The following is an 18,703-nucleotide window of genomic DNA, read 5'->3' as shown; positions in this document are numbered from 1 at the left end:
TCTATGCTATTCCATTAAATTGTTCCCAAGGAACTAGATACATTGCTTTGCACCTAATTTAGAGCTTTTGAGTGTTCTGCAAAAGGTAAATTATACTCAACAGATCTAGATAGTGATATTAAATTAGCAACTGCAGTAAATTAATTTATAAAACTCTCTTTCCTGTATACATCTATAGTTTCAATGAAGCTATAAAGTCTTTTTCTTCACTACAGCATATCAAATATTGGCATAATGCTATTGCCTATGAAATACTACATTTTATCAAAATTCTTTTGTTGTAGTTTTGACATCTGAAGGCATTTATAGATATCTAAATTCTATGAAGTTGTAACACAGTTTTGAGCAGTATTTGTTAGTCATGTTTGATGATTTCTAACTTGACTTTTATTTCTGTGCTTAGGATTGTGGATAATATGCCTGTAACATGGTGTTATGATGTAGAAGATGGTCAGAGGTTCTGTAATCCTGGATTTCCTATTGGCTGTTACATTACAGATAAAGGCCATGCAAAAGATGCCTGTGTTATTAATGTAAGTTCGTGAAAAAAACCTCTATGCTACTTTTTAAAAATATGTTTTTTTGGTAGAAGGATTCAGTCTTTACCTGCACAAAATTGGTTACATTCATTGTATGAGTACAATTCACATGTCTGAAGCACAATTACTTAGATCTTTGACTTAAGCCAGATTAACAATATATAAGTTTAACTCTAGCACTAAATAATTCAGATTCAGTTCAGCATTCACTGAGTGTCTGTTACATGCTAAGCACTAGGCTAAGGGCTAGGACTTTGTATGTTCTGACTCTATTAAAAGTTAGACGCATAAATCTTATATATATTAAAAAAAAGGTTACTGGAGTGCCAAAAAGACCTCATTACAAGCCCATGAAATTTGTATTACAAATTCAAGTCCATAAAATAATATATTGCAAGAGTTTAGTATTATACCTTTTCTTAAAAAGTAAATGCCTTTATAGCCATTCTTTTATATTTAAAAACAATAATAAAGATGTTACTATAGAAAGTATTAAAATTATTGGGGATGTGTATCAAATTTTGTGTAATCAGGTCAACCTGATTTAATCTCCTAGTATGACCTGGTAGTAGAAGTTAGCATCAGCTTGATCATGAAACTGGTTTGGCTAATGCTTTTGGGAGAGTTGACTACACACACTTAAATTATTTAGGTTTTGGGTTTAGTCTGAAGTTATAAGTTTCAATTTTGAAATGTGTAAGTTTTGGTATGCTCATAACATTTAATATTCTAAAATTTATTTTGTTAGTTTTATCATAAGTGGAAAGATAGAAAATATTAGATGTGTTCTTTTTAACAGGTATTTATATGTAAGAATTAAAATATTAAAGAAGCATAATTTGTACTCTGCCAATTCATTTTGGCTTTTGGAGAGTTTCAGCTTAAAACTTAAACGTTTTTATAAGGAAGGACTAAAACTCTGTCTTAGCTCAAATTTTCCTACTTGTTGTGCCTCATGTTAAAGTTTTGTTTTGACTCTTGTGCAGCCAGTTTTCTACCTTTAAGTTTTGTTCCACAGTCAGAATTCCATGAAAGAGATACATTTTATATCTTCAACCATGTTGACATCAAAATATATTATCATGTTGTTGAAACTGGGTCCATGGGAGCAAGATTAGTGGCTGCCAAACTTGAACCAAAAAGGTAACTATACAAATAGATAAAAAGTGAATAAATGAGGGATGCCTGGCCAGCTCTGTCCTCAGTCAGAAGAGCATGTGACTCTTTATCTTGAGGTCATGAATTTGAGCCCCACATTGGGTGTAGAGATTACTTTAATTAAAATACAAAGGGGTGCATGGCTGGCTCTGTCAGTGGAGCATGTGACTCCTTATCTCAGTCATGAGATTCAAGCCACATTTTGGGCATAAAGCTTACTTTAAAAAATTAAATGAAAATAAAATAGTAAATAAGTAAATAAATGTGAGTGAAATTATTCCCAAAGAATAAATATTTGGGACCCAGTTAACTTTTTGAAAAATCAGTATTCTGGCATATAATCTGACATCTCAGTATTGATTTTACTAAAACTCCCTTTAGTGTGATTTGTTACTGAGTTGTGGGTTGTCCAGAGAAGCCATATAAATATATTTTTTTTCCTGTTATGGTAAGTAGTCAAGCCAAAGTGTCTTTTTGTTCTGTTTTTCAATCAGGAAGTTTTGACAGCTTTTCTGTGTCAGCCAGGAATGGAGAACGTGAGTGGTTGGCGCAGCATTCCCTCTTTTGGTGGAAAAGCACTGCCTCCAATATTTGCAGCTTGACCTCTCATCAGATGCCCAAATGAGCCGATTTCTTAAAGTAATCTCTACACCCAACGTGATCTTGAGCTCAACAGTTCCATGCTCTAATGAGTGAGCCCACTGGGTGCCCCCTAAATGGGCTGATTAGTGCCATCATTTCTAAAGTCTCCTTGCAGTGTTAGATGCCAGTATGTGACAAGTCAGTGAAAGAGCATCTCTTCAAGTTGTCAATATTTTTAGTGTGAAAGTACCTATCAGTTATTTGTGAGATCCCTTTTTTGATGGAGCATTCCATTTTTTTTTTCATGACTTCCCCTCAACCCCCACCCCCCCCATTGAATTAGTCTTTTTCCCATGCTACTGTTGGTTAAGAAATGCATGCCATTATTGGATGGCAGTTAATTTAAATTCCCTCAGTGTTTGTTTTTATTGTTTTAAGATATTTAATGTTCTTCATGTATAGTGCTTTCAAAAGTTTGTTTCTAATTTTGAATAATAATTTACATATACTTACAACTAAGCCCATTATTTATATAAAACAAATATTTGTACTATTAAATGTGACATGAATAATTTCACCCTTGACTATCACTAGCATTGTAAAATACATAAAAATCTGTAACATTTACCCCATTTTTTCAACTGTTCTTTATCAGCATCTTGCCAAAATGTTTCCTCCCACAGCTTCAAACATACCCATATAGATAAACCGGACTGCTCTGGACCCCCCATGGATATAAGTAACAAGGCTTCTGGGGAGATCAAAATTGCCTATACTTATTCTGTTAGCTTCCAGGTGAGTTTGTTTTTATCTCTAGTGTAACTCAGAAATTCTAAATTCATACTATGTAAACTAATTAAAAATATTAATGATTAACCTTGTCAAATACATAAGCTTTTAATGAGCTGATTTGGAATAGTTTGTCAGTGCACCAGGCAACATAATCACACTAAAAACTAAGTGTCCATTTAAATGAGAAGTATGGTTGATTAGAGAATTGAACCTGATTAAATGTTAAGTCATAAGAGATACATAGAAAGCAAAAGGTAGAAAAAGAAAATAGACGTAGAGGTCGGTTGGGGCATTTGGATGACTCAGTGGTTAAGCATCCGACTTCAGCTCCCGTCATGAGCTAGCTCACAGTTTGTGAATTCGAGCCCTGCGTTGGGCTCTTTGCTGTCAGCAGAGTCAGCTTTGGATCCTCGTTCCCCTTCTGTCTCTGCCCCTCCACTCATTCCCTGCCTCCCCCCCCAAAAAAAATAAATAAATAAACCTTAAAAAAATCTTTAGTGGCACCTGAGTGATTCAGTCGGTTAAGTGATTCTTGGTTTTGGCTCAGGTCATGATCTCACAGCAAGAGTTTGAGCACTACATTGAGCTCCATGCTGACAGTGCAGAACCTGCTTGGGATTCTGTCTCTCTCCCTCTCTGCCCCTCCCCATGCACGTTCTCTCTCTCTCTCTCTCACTCTCACTCTCACTCTCACTCTCACTCTCACTCTCTCTCTTTCTCACTCCCTCTCTGTCTCTGTCAAAATAAGTAAATAAACTTTAAAAAAAAGTCTTAAAAAAAAGAAGGACACCTGAGTGGCTCAGTCATTTGAGTGACCATCACCAGTTCAGGTCATGATCTCACAGTTCGTGAGTTTGAGCCCCACATGGGCTTAGCACAGGGCCCACTTTGGATGCTCCATCCCCTTCTCTCTCTGCCACTTCCCTGCTCATGCTGTCTCTCAAAAATAAAACGTTAAAAAAATTTAAAAATAAATAAACAAGAAAATAAAGAAAACAGGCATAGAAGGTGGTATGAAAATGTCAAAGATTTATGCAACAGGCATTTGGGAGAGCAACACTTTTTTCTTTTAAAGTTTATTTTTGAGAGAGAGCAGGAGCAGGTGAGGGGCAGACAGAGAGGAGAGAAAATCCCAGTCAGGTTCCACCTGCGCAGAGCCTGACGCAGGGCTTGAACCATGAGATCATGACCTGAGCCAAAACCAAGAGTCAGATGCTTAACACAACTGAGCCACCCAGGTGTCCCAGCAACACTATTTTTAAGTCTGGATTAATATAAACTTTAATTGAGAATTTCCTGATGGTAGATGATTTATATAGGTTCTTTGGGAATTCAAGGAAGTGCTTTCATTAATGGAGAAGTTTCTTAGGGAAGTAGAAGTTCATTTTATGAGAATCTTAAGCAGTATTCCTCCTTTTTTTTTATAAACTGTCTTGCTAATTGAATATAGTTGAGACATTTACTCTCCCTTTATAGTGTGTAATTTTGCAAGCCTAGTGCAAGAAACACTGTATATTTCTTTTTAGGTATTAAGAGTTCATTGTGGGTGATACCTGCCAGATGCTCAGTGTATCTAAATTATGACTCTGGTATCTCATTGACATGGATAGATGACATCAAAGAGCATAAACAATAAGTTATGCCACTCAATTTTCTGAAAAAAATGAATACAGCTCTAAATTTTGATATCTAAGTTAAACTTTTACTAGTTAAAATTTAAAGCAAGACTTTTAAAAAATACAGGTAACTAGGAACTTTTAGGAATTCTTACTGTTTTTATTTGCTGCTTAATCTCATTTTGATTTTCCCCGAGACTTGAGTTAGAGCTAAACTCTCTAAAACTCCTGACTAAACCAAGTTATGATAATGAGAAATTACATTTGTTAACTGAATGGAAGGTCAAGCTTTGAGTGGAAATGTTTGGATTCTTAATATACTTTGTCAGCAAATGCTTAAAGAGTTTTGTTTTGTTTTATCCCCCTAGGAAGATAAAAACATCAGATGGGCTTCTAGATGGGACTATATACTGGAATCTATGCCTCATACCCACATTCAGTGGTTTAGGTAAGAGTACAGAGTTAATCCACTTTATGCTTTGTGCTTGTTCTGTGTTTTGTCCCTTTGAATATCACTTTCACTCTGTAATCCTCTCCAGTTATCCAGAAGTCTGGGCTTTTGAATTGGATAGACTTGTGTTTAATCCTGGCTTTAAATCATTGGTTGTAAGTCGGTCCAGGCCACCCAGTTTCTCAGAGTCCATTTCTTTATGTGGAGTTACCTGCTTCACAAGACTGTTCTGAGGATTAACAGAGATAATGAAACAGAGCATCTGAGCACCTTACTGGAAGTGGAAGAGTGCTCAATGAACAGAAGCTACTGCTCATGTTATGTCTACTTATAATTACTCTCTCTTCAGAGCATGATTCAAAATTTTTGTCTGGAAAGCTACTCATGGTGCCATCACTCTTTTTCCTATTTTGTTGACTGCCTTTTGACACTCATTAATTTATTGAATAAATTTGTTATAATTTCTTGAAGATACAGACCTTTATTGGTCCTTGCAGCATTACATTTATATGGGCATAGTGGTTATTTACTAATAATGGCCATAGACAAAAAAAATTGTAGTTCTTGGGGCGCCTGAGTGGCTCAGTGGTTTAAGCATCTGACTTCGGCTCAGGTCATGATCTCACAGTTCCTGAGTTCGAGCCCCGCATCGGGCTCTGTGCTGACAGCTCAGAGCCTGGAGCCTGCTTTGGATTCTGTGTCTCCCTCTCTCTCTCTCCCTCTCCCCGCTTGTGTGCTCGCTCTCTTTCTCTCTCTCTCTCTAAATAAACATTAAAAAATTTCTAGTTAACAAATTATGATAAGATTATTATGATAATTGTATAAACTTCTGTATCCACTAGAAGGACACATAACAGAGCACAACTCATTGAATCTGTTGGATTTTTAGTCAAATTTTGATTTTGATCAATGTTGTTGTAATGTGCCTGAATAAACATTTTGAAAAGGAAACGAAGCTACAGATTAATCCTGACATGCTTATTCCTACAGTATCATGAATTCCCTGGTCATTGTGCTGTTCTTGTCTGGAATGGTGGCTATGATTATGCTACGGACACTGCATAAAGATATTGCCAGGTATAATCAGATGGATTCTACGGTGAGTGAAACATTTGAACTGTTCTCTAGTCTTCTGAGAGTAGTTCTTATTTTGTTCTTTGGAAAAGTTGAAATAATAGCTTTAGACAGAATCTGCCTCTAAAACATTCTTCTCAAAAGTTACCCTGAATTCACATTTTCAAATAAGAAGATGATCCTTAAGAGTTGGTATTCCTGGGGGCGCCTGGGTGGGTCAGTTGGTTGAGCGTCCGACTTAGGCTCAGGTCATGATCTCGCGGTCTGTGAGTTCAAGCCCCGTATTGGGCTCTGTGCTGACAGCTCAGGGCCTGGAGCCTGCTTCTGATTCTGTGTCTCCCTCGCTCTCTGCCCCTCCCCCGTTCATGCTCTGTCTCTCTTTCTCTCAAAAAAAAAAAAAAAAAGAGTTGGTATTCTAGTATATGTGTTGCCAAAGCGAACACAAAAGAGTTGGTATTCTATAGGGGCGCCTGGGTGGCTCAGTCAGTTAAGCGTCCAATTTCGGCTTAGGTCATGATCTCATGGTTCGTGGGATTGAGCCCCATGTCAGGACTGTGCTGATAGCTCAGAGCCTGGAGCCTGCTTTGGATTCTGTGTATGTCTCTCTCTGCCCTTCCCCACTCGTACTCTCTCTCTCTCCCAAAAATAAATAAAAAAAAGAAACATTAAAAAATATTCTCTAGAGGTCTTCTCTAGAAATTTAGTCACTCTAGCACTCAGAGCTGCACTGCTCACAGCTCCAGTTCTGTCCCCTCTATTCATATATGTCCTGTCACTTCTCTCAGTCTTCATTCCCAGCATGCCCCCAGTTTGTGAAACAGCAAAGCTGAGTGGAATAACTCCCAGGCAATTTTTATTTGTGTGTTTAATTTTTCAAAAGTAATTTTAACTGAATTTTATCATTTCAACCTTTTGGTATATTCAAAGTAATTTAGTGTCCCAACCTCATTTATTCTCAAAATGTATTTTTTTTAATTTTCATTTTTTTAATTTTTTTAGAGAGAGAGTGTGTGCAAGCAGGGGAGAGGGGCAGAGGGAGAGAGAAAGAATCTTAAGCGGGCTCCACACTCAGTTTGGAGCCTGATGAGAGGCTTGATCCCATGACCCTGAGATCATGACCTGAGTTGAAATTTGAGAGTCGGATGCTCTACCGACCAAGCCACCCAAGTGCCCCTCAAAATATTTTATTTTATTTTATTTTTTTTTTTTTAACGTTTATTTATTTTTGAGACAGAGAGAGACAGAGCATGAATGGGGGAGGGTCAGAGAGAGGGAGACACAGAATCTGAAACAGGCTCCAGGCTCTGAGCTGTCAGCACAGAGCCTGACGCGGGGCTCAAACTCACAGAGTGTGAGATCGTGACCTGAGCCGAAGTCGGCCGCTTAACCGACTGAGCCACCCAGGCGCCCCTCCCTCAAAATATTTTAAATTGGGGGCACCTCATGGCTCAGTTAGTTAAGCATCCAGTTCTTAGTTTCGGCTCAGGTCATGATCTCGTGGTTCGTGGGTTCAAGCCCCACATTGGGCTCTTTGATGACAACGCAGAGCCTACTTGGGATTCTCTCTCCCTCTTTCTCTGCCTTCCCTCACTCATGTGCTCACTCTCTCTCTCTGTCTCTCCCTCAAAATAAGTATATACTTGGAAAAAAAAGAATTTTAAGTTGTATAATGTTTTACATTTTATACTTTTTCATTTTATAGCAATTATTTCCACAGGACTCATAGTGACTTGTAATGAATACAAAAAACTCAAATTTTATGTTTTCTTTTCCTGATTTCTTGGCTTTTTCTTCTCAACTTTTCTGTCCTATTCTAATTAGAAAAAGAACATGCTAATATTTATTGTCTTTTTAGCATTTCCACCCTAAAGTCTCTTTTTCATTATTTTTATTGATTATTAAATATTAAAATAATTTCAGAATACTCTCTCATAATTAGCAATTTCAAATGATTGCTCAGCTAATGGTATTTTTTTTCTTAATTTGTACAGAGGTGCCATGGGATACAGGCCAGGGCGACCCTGCTTCCACTTTTTCCTCTTCTATTTCTTTTTCCTCCCTTATTGTAGTGGTCAGAGCAGATCTGTTCAGATATAACTCAGATTGTTTCACTCCTGTTCACAGCCCTCCAGTAGCTTCCCATTTCACTCAGCATGAAAGCCAGAGTCTTTACAGGGGCTAGTGTTGGTTCTGTTGAAATATTTTAGAAGTAGAGCTGAGGATTTGTTGAAGAACTGTATTCAAGGTGTTAAAAGAAGGAATCCAGGAGGATTCCAGGGTTTTGGGGACTGAACAGCTGGCAAGATGGAGCTTCTACAGGGTTGGAGGTGGCCTGCAGAAAGAGCAAATATAGATGGGGAGAGAAAATCCATTCAGTTGTGGTTAATTCTGTTCAGGATGCTTGTTAAATAACCAAGTGGAACTGTTTTTAGGCAGTTGTATATGTATATCTGAGATCAGGGGAGCAGTTAGGGCTGGTGACACAAACTTCTTCATATGCTCATATTTAAGCCTACTGTACCTGGCAAAGTAGCCATGAAGTCTAATACCATTTGCTCATTTTGGAGATTAATAGACGTAGATGGGAAAGGGTAGAGTGTGAGTAAAAATTAAGTCATCAATTTGGATCATAAAGTTTGACTAGAACTAGGTAAGTATCACATTATCTTTGTATTTTTTTTTAAAGTTTGTCAATGACTGTATTTATGGAACTTAACATACAACATTCCTTTAAAAACAATCCAAGAAAACTATATAAAGCTCTGTGAGTCAAACTTTATAACATAAAGCTTAGGAATAGAAATCAATATTAACATTTGTAAGTTTAAAAAAAATTTGTATCAGCATATTCACCAGTGAACAAACTGTATAGCTGTTTTGGTGACCACATATCAATTAAACAAGTTCATTCCCTTTTTAGGAGGATGCCCAGGAAGAATTTGGCTGGAAACTGGTTCATGGTGATATATTCCGTCCTCCAAGAAAAGGGATGCTGCTGTCAGTCTTCCTGGGATCAGGGACACAGATTTTAATTATGACTTTCGTGACTCTATGTAAGTATTAAGTGATAATTAAAAAATAGAAAATACTTTTTCTAAATAATTTAGAAAAACAGTTTTCATAAGTGAAGTAGCTAGACTAGATTGTATCTAAGAGTACTTTTGGCTTTTACATGTGTGTGCTCTGGCTATACGTTTCTTGGGGCAGTGTTAGCTGTGCTGGAAAACTGTGACTTCGTATCTCCTTTACAGCTGCACAGAGACCAAGCCTTTGTCAAGGAGTTGGAGCTGGAGATGATTAGGTACCTGAAGACCATCTGGGTCTGAGTCTGGGTGGCTTGGAACCAGGGTCATGTATGGTTCCCATGACTGTCCCATGCCACCAGGAGCAGTAGGATCAGGATTCCAGGATGTTTTTGGCTTCTACTGAGAGAGACCAAAAGAAAAAGAGGAACTTTCTTTCTGTAGCTTTGTTCCAGAGAGATCTTCCCACACAAAAAATAGCTCCTCCTTGTGCCACCTGAAAATCTTCAGAAGTGTTATTACTTAAATGTTTGTCAATTAGGACAACTTTTTTTTTTTTAAGTGTTTGTTTATTTTTGAGAGGGAGGGAGGGAAGGAGAGGGTCCAAAGCAGGCTCTGCACTGAGAGTGCAGAGCCCAGGGTGGGGCTCAAACCCATGAACTGTGAGATCATGACCTGAGCCAAAGTCAGACGCTTTGGATGAGTCACCCAGGCACCCCTAGAACAACCTTAAAAAAAAAATAGCTCCTCCTCCCCCCCCCCTTAGAGTTATTGGTTAGCCTGGGAATATAGTATTTTTTCAGTTTTTCCTAATTGTGAGAGAAAAAAAACGTTCATGGAATTTTCTAAATTTTGCTTTTATTTCCCTTATGTTTCCTTTATTGGTCCTTCTACTGATGAACAGTAACAAATGAATTTTTACTATAAGTACATAAGTAAATGAAATAAATGAATTATTACTGGAAGAATTCAGAAACCACTGACCTTTTAATAATTTTTTTAATAAAATTTATTGTCAAATTGGCTAACATACAGTATGTACAGTGTGCTCTTGGTTTTGGGGGTAGATTTCTGTGATTCATTGCTTACATACAACATACATACATACATACAACAGTGAGAGTACATGAGTGAGGGAGGGGCAGAGGAAGAGGGAGGGGGAGAGAGAATCTTAGCAGGCTCTATGCCCAGCAAGGAGCCCAACATGGAGCTCCATCTCGTGACTGAGATCATGATCTTAGCTGAACTTAAGAGTAGGACATTAAACCGACTGAGTCACCCAAGTGATCCTAATAATTTTTTTTTTTAATGTTTATTTATTTTTGAGAAACAGTGTGAGTAGGGAAGGGCAGAGAGAGAATGGGAGACACGGAATCCGAAGCAGGCGCCAGGCTCTGAGCTGTCAGCACAGGGCCCGATGCGGGGCTTGAACCCACGAACTGTGAGATCATGACCTGATCTGAAGTCGGAAGCTCAACCGACTGAGCCACCCAGGCACCCTGCTCCTAATGATTTTTTAATGAACATTTGTTCTTATGTTTGATTGCATATTAAATATATAATGCTAAAATCATTTTATGTTAATAAAATTGTTCCAAATTTTTATGATGGAATAACTATATAAATACTTTACAAAGAGGATTCACACTTCGAAATATCTGGCACCTGAATAAGTTTGAGAATCATTGATGTATACCTTTAGGTATACATCACTTTGAAGCCTAACCTGAAGATTAACTAGAACTAGTATCTTTATCTATTTAGATAAGGAGATACAACTATGATGGGGAGGGCTAAAATTCTTAAGTATATTATACTGAAGAGGGTAGGTTGGGAGAAGGCATCATGACAGAGGTTTGGACACAACCAGAGGATAGCATGAAAGCTAGTTGGGGATCACTAGGTCCCCAGAGAGCCAGGGTAGAGCTGGAGGAGCAGAATGGATGCCTTAGGATAAAATGTTGCTTGAAAATTTTATTGGGAGTTGCCTTCAGTCATCACCTGATCTTTGTTGGAGTCTGCTAGAAAATGAACTTGTAAGGAAGGAAAGTTTCAGAGCGCCTGGGGATCATTTTCCTTGAATGCTCAAATATGAACTCTCTCCTCCAGAACAGTCCATTTCTTAGTCTTGTGGGGATTGGGTGGGGGGGGGGATGCATTTTGGTTGAAAATCTGATCAGTTTCCTGCTGATCATGAGTTTCTAGTCTTGCCCCTTGGTTGGTGTTGATGAGAACGTGTGAGTGGACATGTGCCTCATTATGTATACCTCAGAGAAATACATGCTCCTGGGGTTAGAAAACCGCTTGAATTTCTTTCTGAGAAAAGTCATAACTTCTGAATTCCAGCTTAAAGCCAGGAATGTCTACAAATACAAGGTAGTATTTTTATTCTTATTAGGTAGGTTATATAAGGAAGAAAAATAAAACTAACCAATTAAATAAGGGGAGAAGCCAGAATTTCCCTGAGTCAATCAATGACCAAGTCCTTCAGTAACTTGTGTTCAGAAAGCTAATAGTATTATGAAATGTTTTTTGTTTTATTCATTGATCAGATTCTATCTTGTCTCTTGTGTTTGAAGGTTATAGTTCTCACTCCAGAGGACCCAGTATTGTTTTTAAAGTGGGAATATTTCATGGTGGGAATGTCTGTATTCATATTAATTTTTTTTTTTTTTTCAAAAAAATTTTTTTTTCAACGTTTATTTATTTTTGGGACAGAGAGAGACAGAGCATGAACGGGGGAGGGGCAGAGAGAGAGGGAGACACAGAATCGGAAACAGGCTCCAGGCTCTGAGCCATCAGCCCAGAGCCCGACGCGGGGCTCGAACTCACGGACCGCGAGATCGTGACCTGGCTGAAGTCGGACGCTTAACCGACTGCGCCACCCAGGCGCCCCTATATTCATATTAATTTTAATGTTTATTTTTTATTTTTATTTTTTTTGAGAGACAGCGTGAGTGGGGGAGGAGCAGAGAGAGGGAGACACAGAATCCAAAGCAGGCTCCAGGCTCTGAGCTGAACTTGGGGTCTGAATGCACAAACTGCAAGATCATGACCTGAGTCAAAGTTGGATGCCTAACCAACTGAGCCACCCAATTTTAAAATCTCAGAAGAGCTGAAGAGCGGAAAGCACTCGTGAGCATCCAGTCAGCCTTCCCTGATGGCAGGAAAGGTGGGGTCTTGTGGACCCTATAAGAACCATCCAAAGTAGAGATTGCTTTATTTATGATCCTATTGGTGAAGTACCTAAAAATAGTGCTAAGATTTAGCGTGGCCATAGGTAAGATAGTGTATTCATGAAATTGTATTTGGTTTCTTGTTTAAAAAATGAAAGGGGTCTTCAGTCACTTCACAACAAAGGAAACTAATAAAATTTATAACTTAAAACTACTTATTTTTTAGTTTTCGCTTGCCTGGGATTTTTGTCACCTGCCAACAGAGGAGCATTGATGACTTGTGCTGTGGTCCTGTGGGTGCTGCTGGGCACTCCTGCAGGCTATGTTGCTGCCAGATTTTATAAGTGTAAGTAAAAGTCACCCTGTCAGGCTAGGAACCTACTCTGCTACATCACTGCATCTGTTCTTGAAACAATATGTTTTATAGGTGTGTATCTTTATTTAAAAGAAACTTGTAAAACGGATGGCCATCTCTAGATTTATTTGTTAAAAACTGTTGGAACAGTGAGGTAAGCAAATTTAGGTGTTGCTTATCCACAATCCCCCTTGTCCTTTTTCTTTTACATTTTGACAAAAGAGATTTGACTGAACAACTTAGATTTGCTACATTCATAGAAACATATATAGACTAATAAAGGAAGAAAGTATACTTATGAGTATCACTGATTTATTAACTAAAACAAGTAATACATACAGTAACACTTTTCTTACATAAAGAGGTTGTGCTTATAATTGCATCAATTTAATATTTGGAAAAATAGACTGTACTTAAACTAAGATTGCACTATTTTAAAGAGCCCTGAAGTAATTTAATTTGCTTTTATAATGTAATTAGTGGTAATCTGTTGTATCCTTGCTTTCTAAAAGAAAAATAAAGTTGAGTGAAAAAAAAGCATCAGGGCCACAGAGTAAGGATGGGATATGACTAGATGACTAGAAAAAGCAGCTTTGCTAGGGGCAGTGAATGCCAGTGTTTGCTGTGGAATTCTGAAGTCTATCGAGATAGTCTCATAGCTAATCTGTAATTTAAAGTGACAGGGAGGAGGTAAAAAAAATCCTGTCCTCTGAAAACTGTAAGACACTGATGAAAGAAATTGAAGATAATGGAAAGACATGTTCATGGATTAGAAGAAGTAATATTGATAAAATATTCATACTACTGAAAGCAATCTACTGGTTCTGTGCATTCCTTATCAAAATACTAAGAGTATTTTTCACAGAACTAGAAAAAATAACCCTAAAACTTGTATGTAATCATAAAAGACCCTGAATATCCCAAGCAATCTGGAGAAAGAACAAAAATGGAGGTATCATGATCCAAGATTTCAAGGTACATGACAAAACGGTAGTATGGTACAGTACAGTATGGTGCTGGCACAAAAACAGACACACGGATCAGTGGAACAGAACAGAAAGCCCAGAAATAAACTCACACTTAATATGGTCAATTAATCTGCAACAATGAGGCAAGAATATATAATGGGAAAAAAAGACAGTCTCTTTAAAAAATGGTGCTGGGCAGCACATGGAAACTGGACAGCTACATGCAAAAGAATGAAACTGGACTACTTTCTTGCACCATACACAAAAGTAAGCCTAAAAAGGATTAAAGGCCTAGATGTGAGACCTAAAACCACAAAACTCTTAGAAGAGAGAACACAGGCAAGTAATCTCTTTGACATTAGCCTTAGTGGCATATTTATGTTGTTTCCCCTGCCATTCCTCAGGCAGGGGAAACAAAAGCAAAAATAGAACTATTGGAACTATACCAAAATAAATATTATTGTCCATTTGCACAGTAAAACACAAATATCTTCTATGATTTTGCTTATGTAGAGTCTAAAAAAACAGAACAAACAAAAAAAATGGACCCTTAAATACAGAGAACAAACTGGTGATTGCCAGAGGGGAGGTTGTTGGGGAGATGGGTGAAATAGATGAAAAAGGATTAAGATGTACAGACTTTCAGTTGTAAAATAAATAATTCACGGAGGTGAAAAATACAATATAGGAAATGTGGCCAATAGTACTGTTGTGACAGATGGTGACTACACTCTATCATGGTGAACATCGAGTAATATATAGAATTGGGGAATCAGTTTGTTGTACACCTGAAACTAATATAACATTGTGTCAGTTATATACGTCAGTAATAAACTAGGGGGAAAAAAAGGGCCCACCAAAAGCAAAAACAAACAAACAAAATGGAAGATGGGACAGAACTACAGTTGATGTGAAGAAGGTTTGAGGTAAAACACAGGTTACATAGGCAGCCCTAAAAGTGACGTTGGCTAGACTCAACTCCAAGTAGAAATATTTGTTAGAGTTTGCCAGGTACAGTGCTCTCTGAAAATGAGACGTGCTATATGTATGTGTGTCTGTGTTTTACTTTTTGTGTATTTTGTCCCAAGTTTTTTTTTCTTTTTCATCCTTTCCTAAAGGACAGAAGGTTGTGGGTGTCACATGTAGTTTAACACACATGAGCTGAGCCACAGTTGGACCCCTACCTCCCATGCAGCACTCCCTCTTTCTCAACCATGCTGGCCTTCTTCCTGTATCTTCACACCTGCCCCAGGAACTCCCCGTGTCCTGTTCCCTGTGTGAGAAGCTCTAGCTCATGCTCCCTCCCAGCCCAGACGCAGTCCCTCTTTAACTCCTGCTCCATCCTTCAGATCCCCCAGCTGCCCATTAATCAGGCAGAACATTCAAGAGGTGCTGTCATGTGGCCCCAGTCACAAAATACTTCATTTTATAGAATCATTTCTAATGTTTCAAAAATATTATTTGAATTTTGATTGGAATTGTATTAAACCCTGAATTAATAATTTCATAATAGTCTCTTAATCAGTAATGCTGCAAATTCAAATCACATGTATATAATTTGTCATTTTGTTTTAAGGCAAGTGGTACTTACAAACTATTACAACTTTTTAAAGAAATCAGAGCTGTTCTCACACCTCAGCCAGTTTCATCTTCAGCTTTTAAGCTGGAAACAGAAAACCATTTTTTACTCTGTGTACTTGAAAAAAAAAGCTAAGTGGGGAAAAGAAATTAGAGAGGGACAAAGCATATTAAAAAGTTCATGAGCAAATTTGTTCTGTTAAGTGGCCATAACTGTCCTACTCTTCTCAGTCACCTGATCTGACATATCCAAGCCCCACCCCCACCTCTAGCCCCTCCCAGTAACTGCAGTGGTACATGAGCCCTGAAGATTTAGACCTGCTGTGGAAACTTAAATGTGTTGCGCTTGAGGCTTGCAGGTTCCTAGTTGTATAACAGATTTTGAAACTGGCCACAAGATAAAGGAGAATCCTCAGTATGCCCTTTCTCTACCCAGTTCCATGGATTGGAACTGGCCTAGAATCTAAGGGTTTGTTTTATTTTGAAGTAGAAAAAAAAAGATTGGAAAAGAAGTGGTCTGGATGACCTTCCTCTGATATTAGATTTATGCTGAAGCAAACATCTTGAGAGCAGGGCTTATCCAGCAAAGTTTGTGATGTGCATCTCTGGTCTGCATCACCTAGGGAATACCACATCATTTGCTAGTGTGATTTTCTAGGAGTGGTACCCAATGCTGTCTGAAAATTTGTTTAATGCCAGACAAATATGGTCATTTGGTTTGCTTTGAAGAAAAGTCTGTATGGCATACCACTTTTGTTTTCTTCCACAGCCTTTGGTGGTGAGAAGTGGAAAACAAATGTTTTACTGACATCATTTCTTTGTCCTGGGTAAGTGAACGTTTCAATAGTAATTGTCTTACATAGTCATATTTTAGTTCCCAAATTTTCAACCTCTTAGGTCTTTAATCTTCTCTGTCTCTAAACTGTGTACACTAGAAAATGAATTTAATTTTGTAAAAAGGGATAAAAAAATGAATATTTAATAAACGTTTGTGGAATGACTTCCACCTGCTGTGTCTGGAAAAAGTATCTTTGAACATAAGAAATTTGTAGATTCCTTTCCTTAAAAGTCTATTTCTTAGTCTGTGTGAGTTGGTCTGGCATGTTGTTATATAAGGCTACATTGAAAGCTTTTGACCTAATCACAAGAAGGTGTTTTCGCTTGCAGATTATTCAGGCAAGCAAACATTTTCAGATTTCTATCAAAAGTATTGCCACTCTTAAGTAATCTAAGTTTCCACTGATAGATGAATGGGGTAAAGAAGATGTGGTAACACACACACATATACACACAATGGAATATTACTCAGCTATAAAAAAAAAAAAAGAATGAGTTCTTGCCATTTGTGACATCATGGTCGACCTAGTGCTAAGTGAAATAAGTCTGAGAAAGACAAGTACCATGTGATTTCACTCATTTGTGGAATCTAACAACAAATGAACAAACAAAACAGAAGTAGACTCATAAATATAAAGAAAAAATTGGTGGATGCCAGAGGGGATAGTTGGGGAAAGGGATGGGCAGAATAGGCCAAGAGGATTAAGAGTTACAAACTTCAGTTTAAAATAAGTAAGTGATAGAGGTGAAAAATAGAGCATAAGGAATATATTGTACTAACAGTATATGGTAACAAAAGGTGACTTTACTTATCATGGTGAGCACTGAGTAATGTACAGACATTGTCAAATCACTACATTGTACACCTGAAACTAATATAACATTGTCAACTATAATTGAAAGCTAAAAAATTTTTTTTAAAGTAGTGCCACTTTAGACTTTATTCCATTAAATAGAGTAATATATAGCAAAAATTTTTTTAAATGACAATCACGTTTAAAAAAATAATAATTGTGACTCTTTGGAAGATAGCTTTTGATATCAAGTATCTGATTGGTGTCTGGTCCTAGAAATAGAACCCACTTTTTTCCCAACTCCCAGATTTCTGGTGGACAAGAACCAGCCTCTGAGCAGTTAGCAGCAATAGTGAAATCCAAAGGTTAAATCTAAGAGCCAGGCCATTCCATTTGCAGGCCAGAAACTAAAGAGTAACAATAGTTGCATTGTTTATACATGTTTGGGATAAATATTCCCTCAGATAATTACCTCCATTGAAGAATGATATGATTCTCAGCCATTCATGATATATTCAGATTTATTTATTTATTTACTTATTTATTATTTTAGAGAGAGAGAGGGTGAGCAGGGGAGAGGGGCAGAGGGAGGGAGTAAGAATCTTTTTTTTTTTAATGTTTATATTTGAGAGAGAGAGAGAACACAAGTGGGAGAGGAGCAAAGAGAGAGGGAGATGCAGAATCTGAAGCAGGCTCCAGGCTCTGAGCTGTCAGCACAGAGCCCGACGTGGGGCTGGAAGTCTGAAACTGGGAGATTATGACCTGAGCCGAAGTCAGACGCTTAACCAACTGAGCCACCCAGGCGCCCTGATGTATTCAGATTTTTATGCTTTTTCTCCAGCCAAATCCTTTGTCTTCTTTCCCATCAACTAAAGAAGTACTCCTTCTTCCCAAGACAAGTCAGCAGTCTGTGATTTCCTTCAGAAACTTGCCTTTCAGACATTCCTCCTAATCTTGGCATCTTCTATTTCTCAGTGTTCTGTTCGTGTTTCATCGTCTTTCCTACAAATATACTAGGTTCCCAAATCCTAAAATGAGCTTCTTTGTAAGCATCTTCCCCTCTACTATCTTCTTTCTTTTACATTCCCAACAAACTGCCTTGAAAAAATATTCCACACTCCTTTATTCTCATTTTCTTCTCAGCATGCATTCACAACATAAACCCACGTACTCTTTCTTCCCCTATGACTTTAGTGAAAACTTTTCTCAAATACCAATGATATTCGCATTTCTAAATCTAGAAATCATTTTCTCTGTCTTCACTCTATCTCTCTACATTGTCAAACATTGGGATACTTTCTCCTTGAAATGCCTTTCATTTTTTGGCTTCATAGAAATTATCCTAAGCCAGTTCTTTTATATCTCTGATCAGCCCTTCTTTGATTTATCTTCATGCTACCCTTAAAAGTGGGTGTTCATTTAAAAAAAAAACAACAACAAAAAAAACCTGTTAGGTTTTCACCAGAAGGATAGTGAGGTAATGAATGAGGGAAAAGCCAGGGTTGGGGGAGGAAAAGCACATAAGAGTGTACCAGGAACCCAAGGGGGCAGGGAGAATTGGTGTTTGCCTAGGAAAAGAAGTACCATTTAATGACATGAAATTAATTCATGTAATTTTATGTAAATACCTACATATAATTATTACAGTAGACACAACAAAATGGTATTTGATAATATTAAACATCGTTTCCAAATATAAAAATTATTCAATGGAGGGGCATGTGGGTGGCTCAGTCAGTTAAGCATCCAACTCTTGGTTT

The 18,703-nt window shown here is 37.7% G+C and overlaps 1 protein-coding gene across 1 annotated transcript in view; it reads left to right on the top strand.

The window, feature by feature from the left end:
* Positions 1-18,703, top strand: part of TM9SF2 (transmembrane 9 superfamily member 2) — a 66,375-nt gene that overhangs the window by 34,851 nt on the left and 12,821 nt on the right. Inside the window, exons 5-12 of the mRNA XM_086708837.1 lie at positions 404-533; positions 1,558-1,682; positions 2,963-3,074; positions 5,056-5,135; positions 6,129-6,237; positions 9,133-9,265; positions 12,638-12,757; positions 16,082-16,139. Coding sequence (XP_086564963.1) covers positions 404-533; positions 1,558-1,682; positions 2,963-3,074; positions 5,056-5,135; positions 6,129-6,237; positions 9,133-9,265; positions 12,638-12,757; positions 16,082-16,139 — 867 coding nt within the window. The remainder of the gene's footprint in view (positions 1-403; positions 534-1,557; positions 1,683-2,962; positions 3,075-5,055; positions 5,136-6,128; positions 6,238-9,132; positions 9,266-12,637; positions 12,758-16,081; positions 16,140-18,703) is intronic.

Source organism: Puma concolor, chromosome A1, assembly GCF_028749965.1.
Source record: "Puma concolor isolate L17-30 chromosome A1, mPumCon1.1.hap2, whole genome shotgun sequence".
NCBI classification, from domain to species: domain Eukaryota; kingdom Metazoa; phylum Chordata; class Mammalia; order Carnivora; family Felidae; genus Puma; species Puma concolor.
This window is presented reverse-complemented; position numbering and strand designations above follow the sequence as displayed.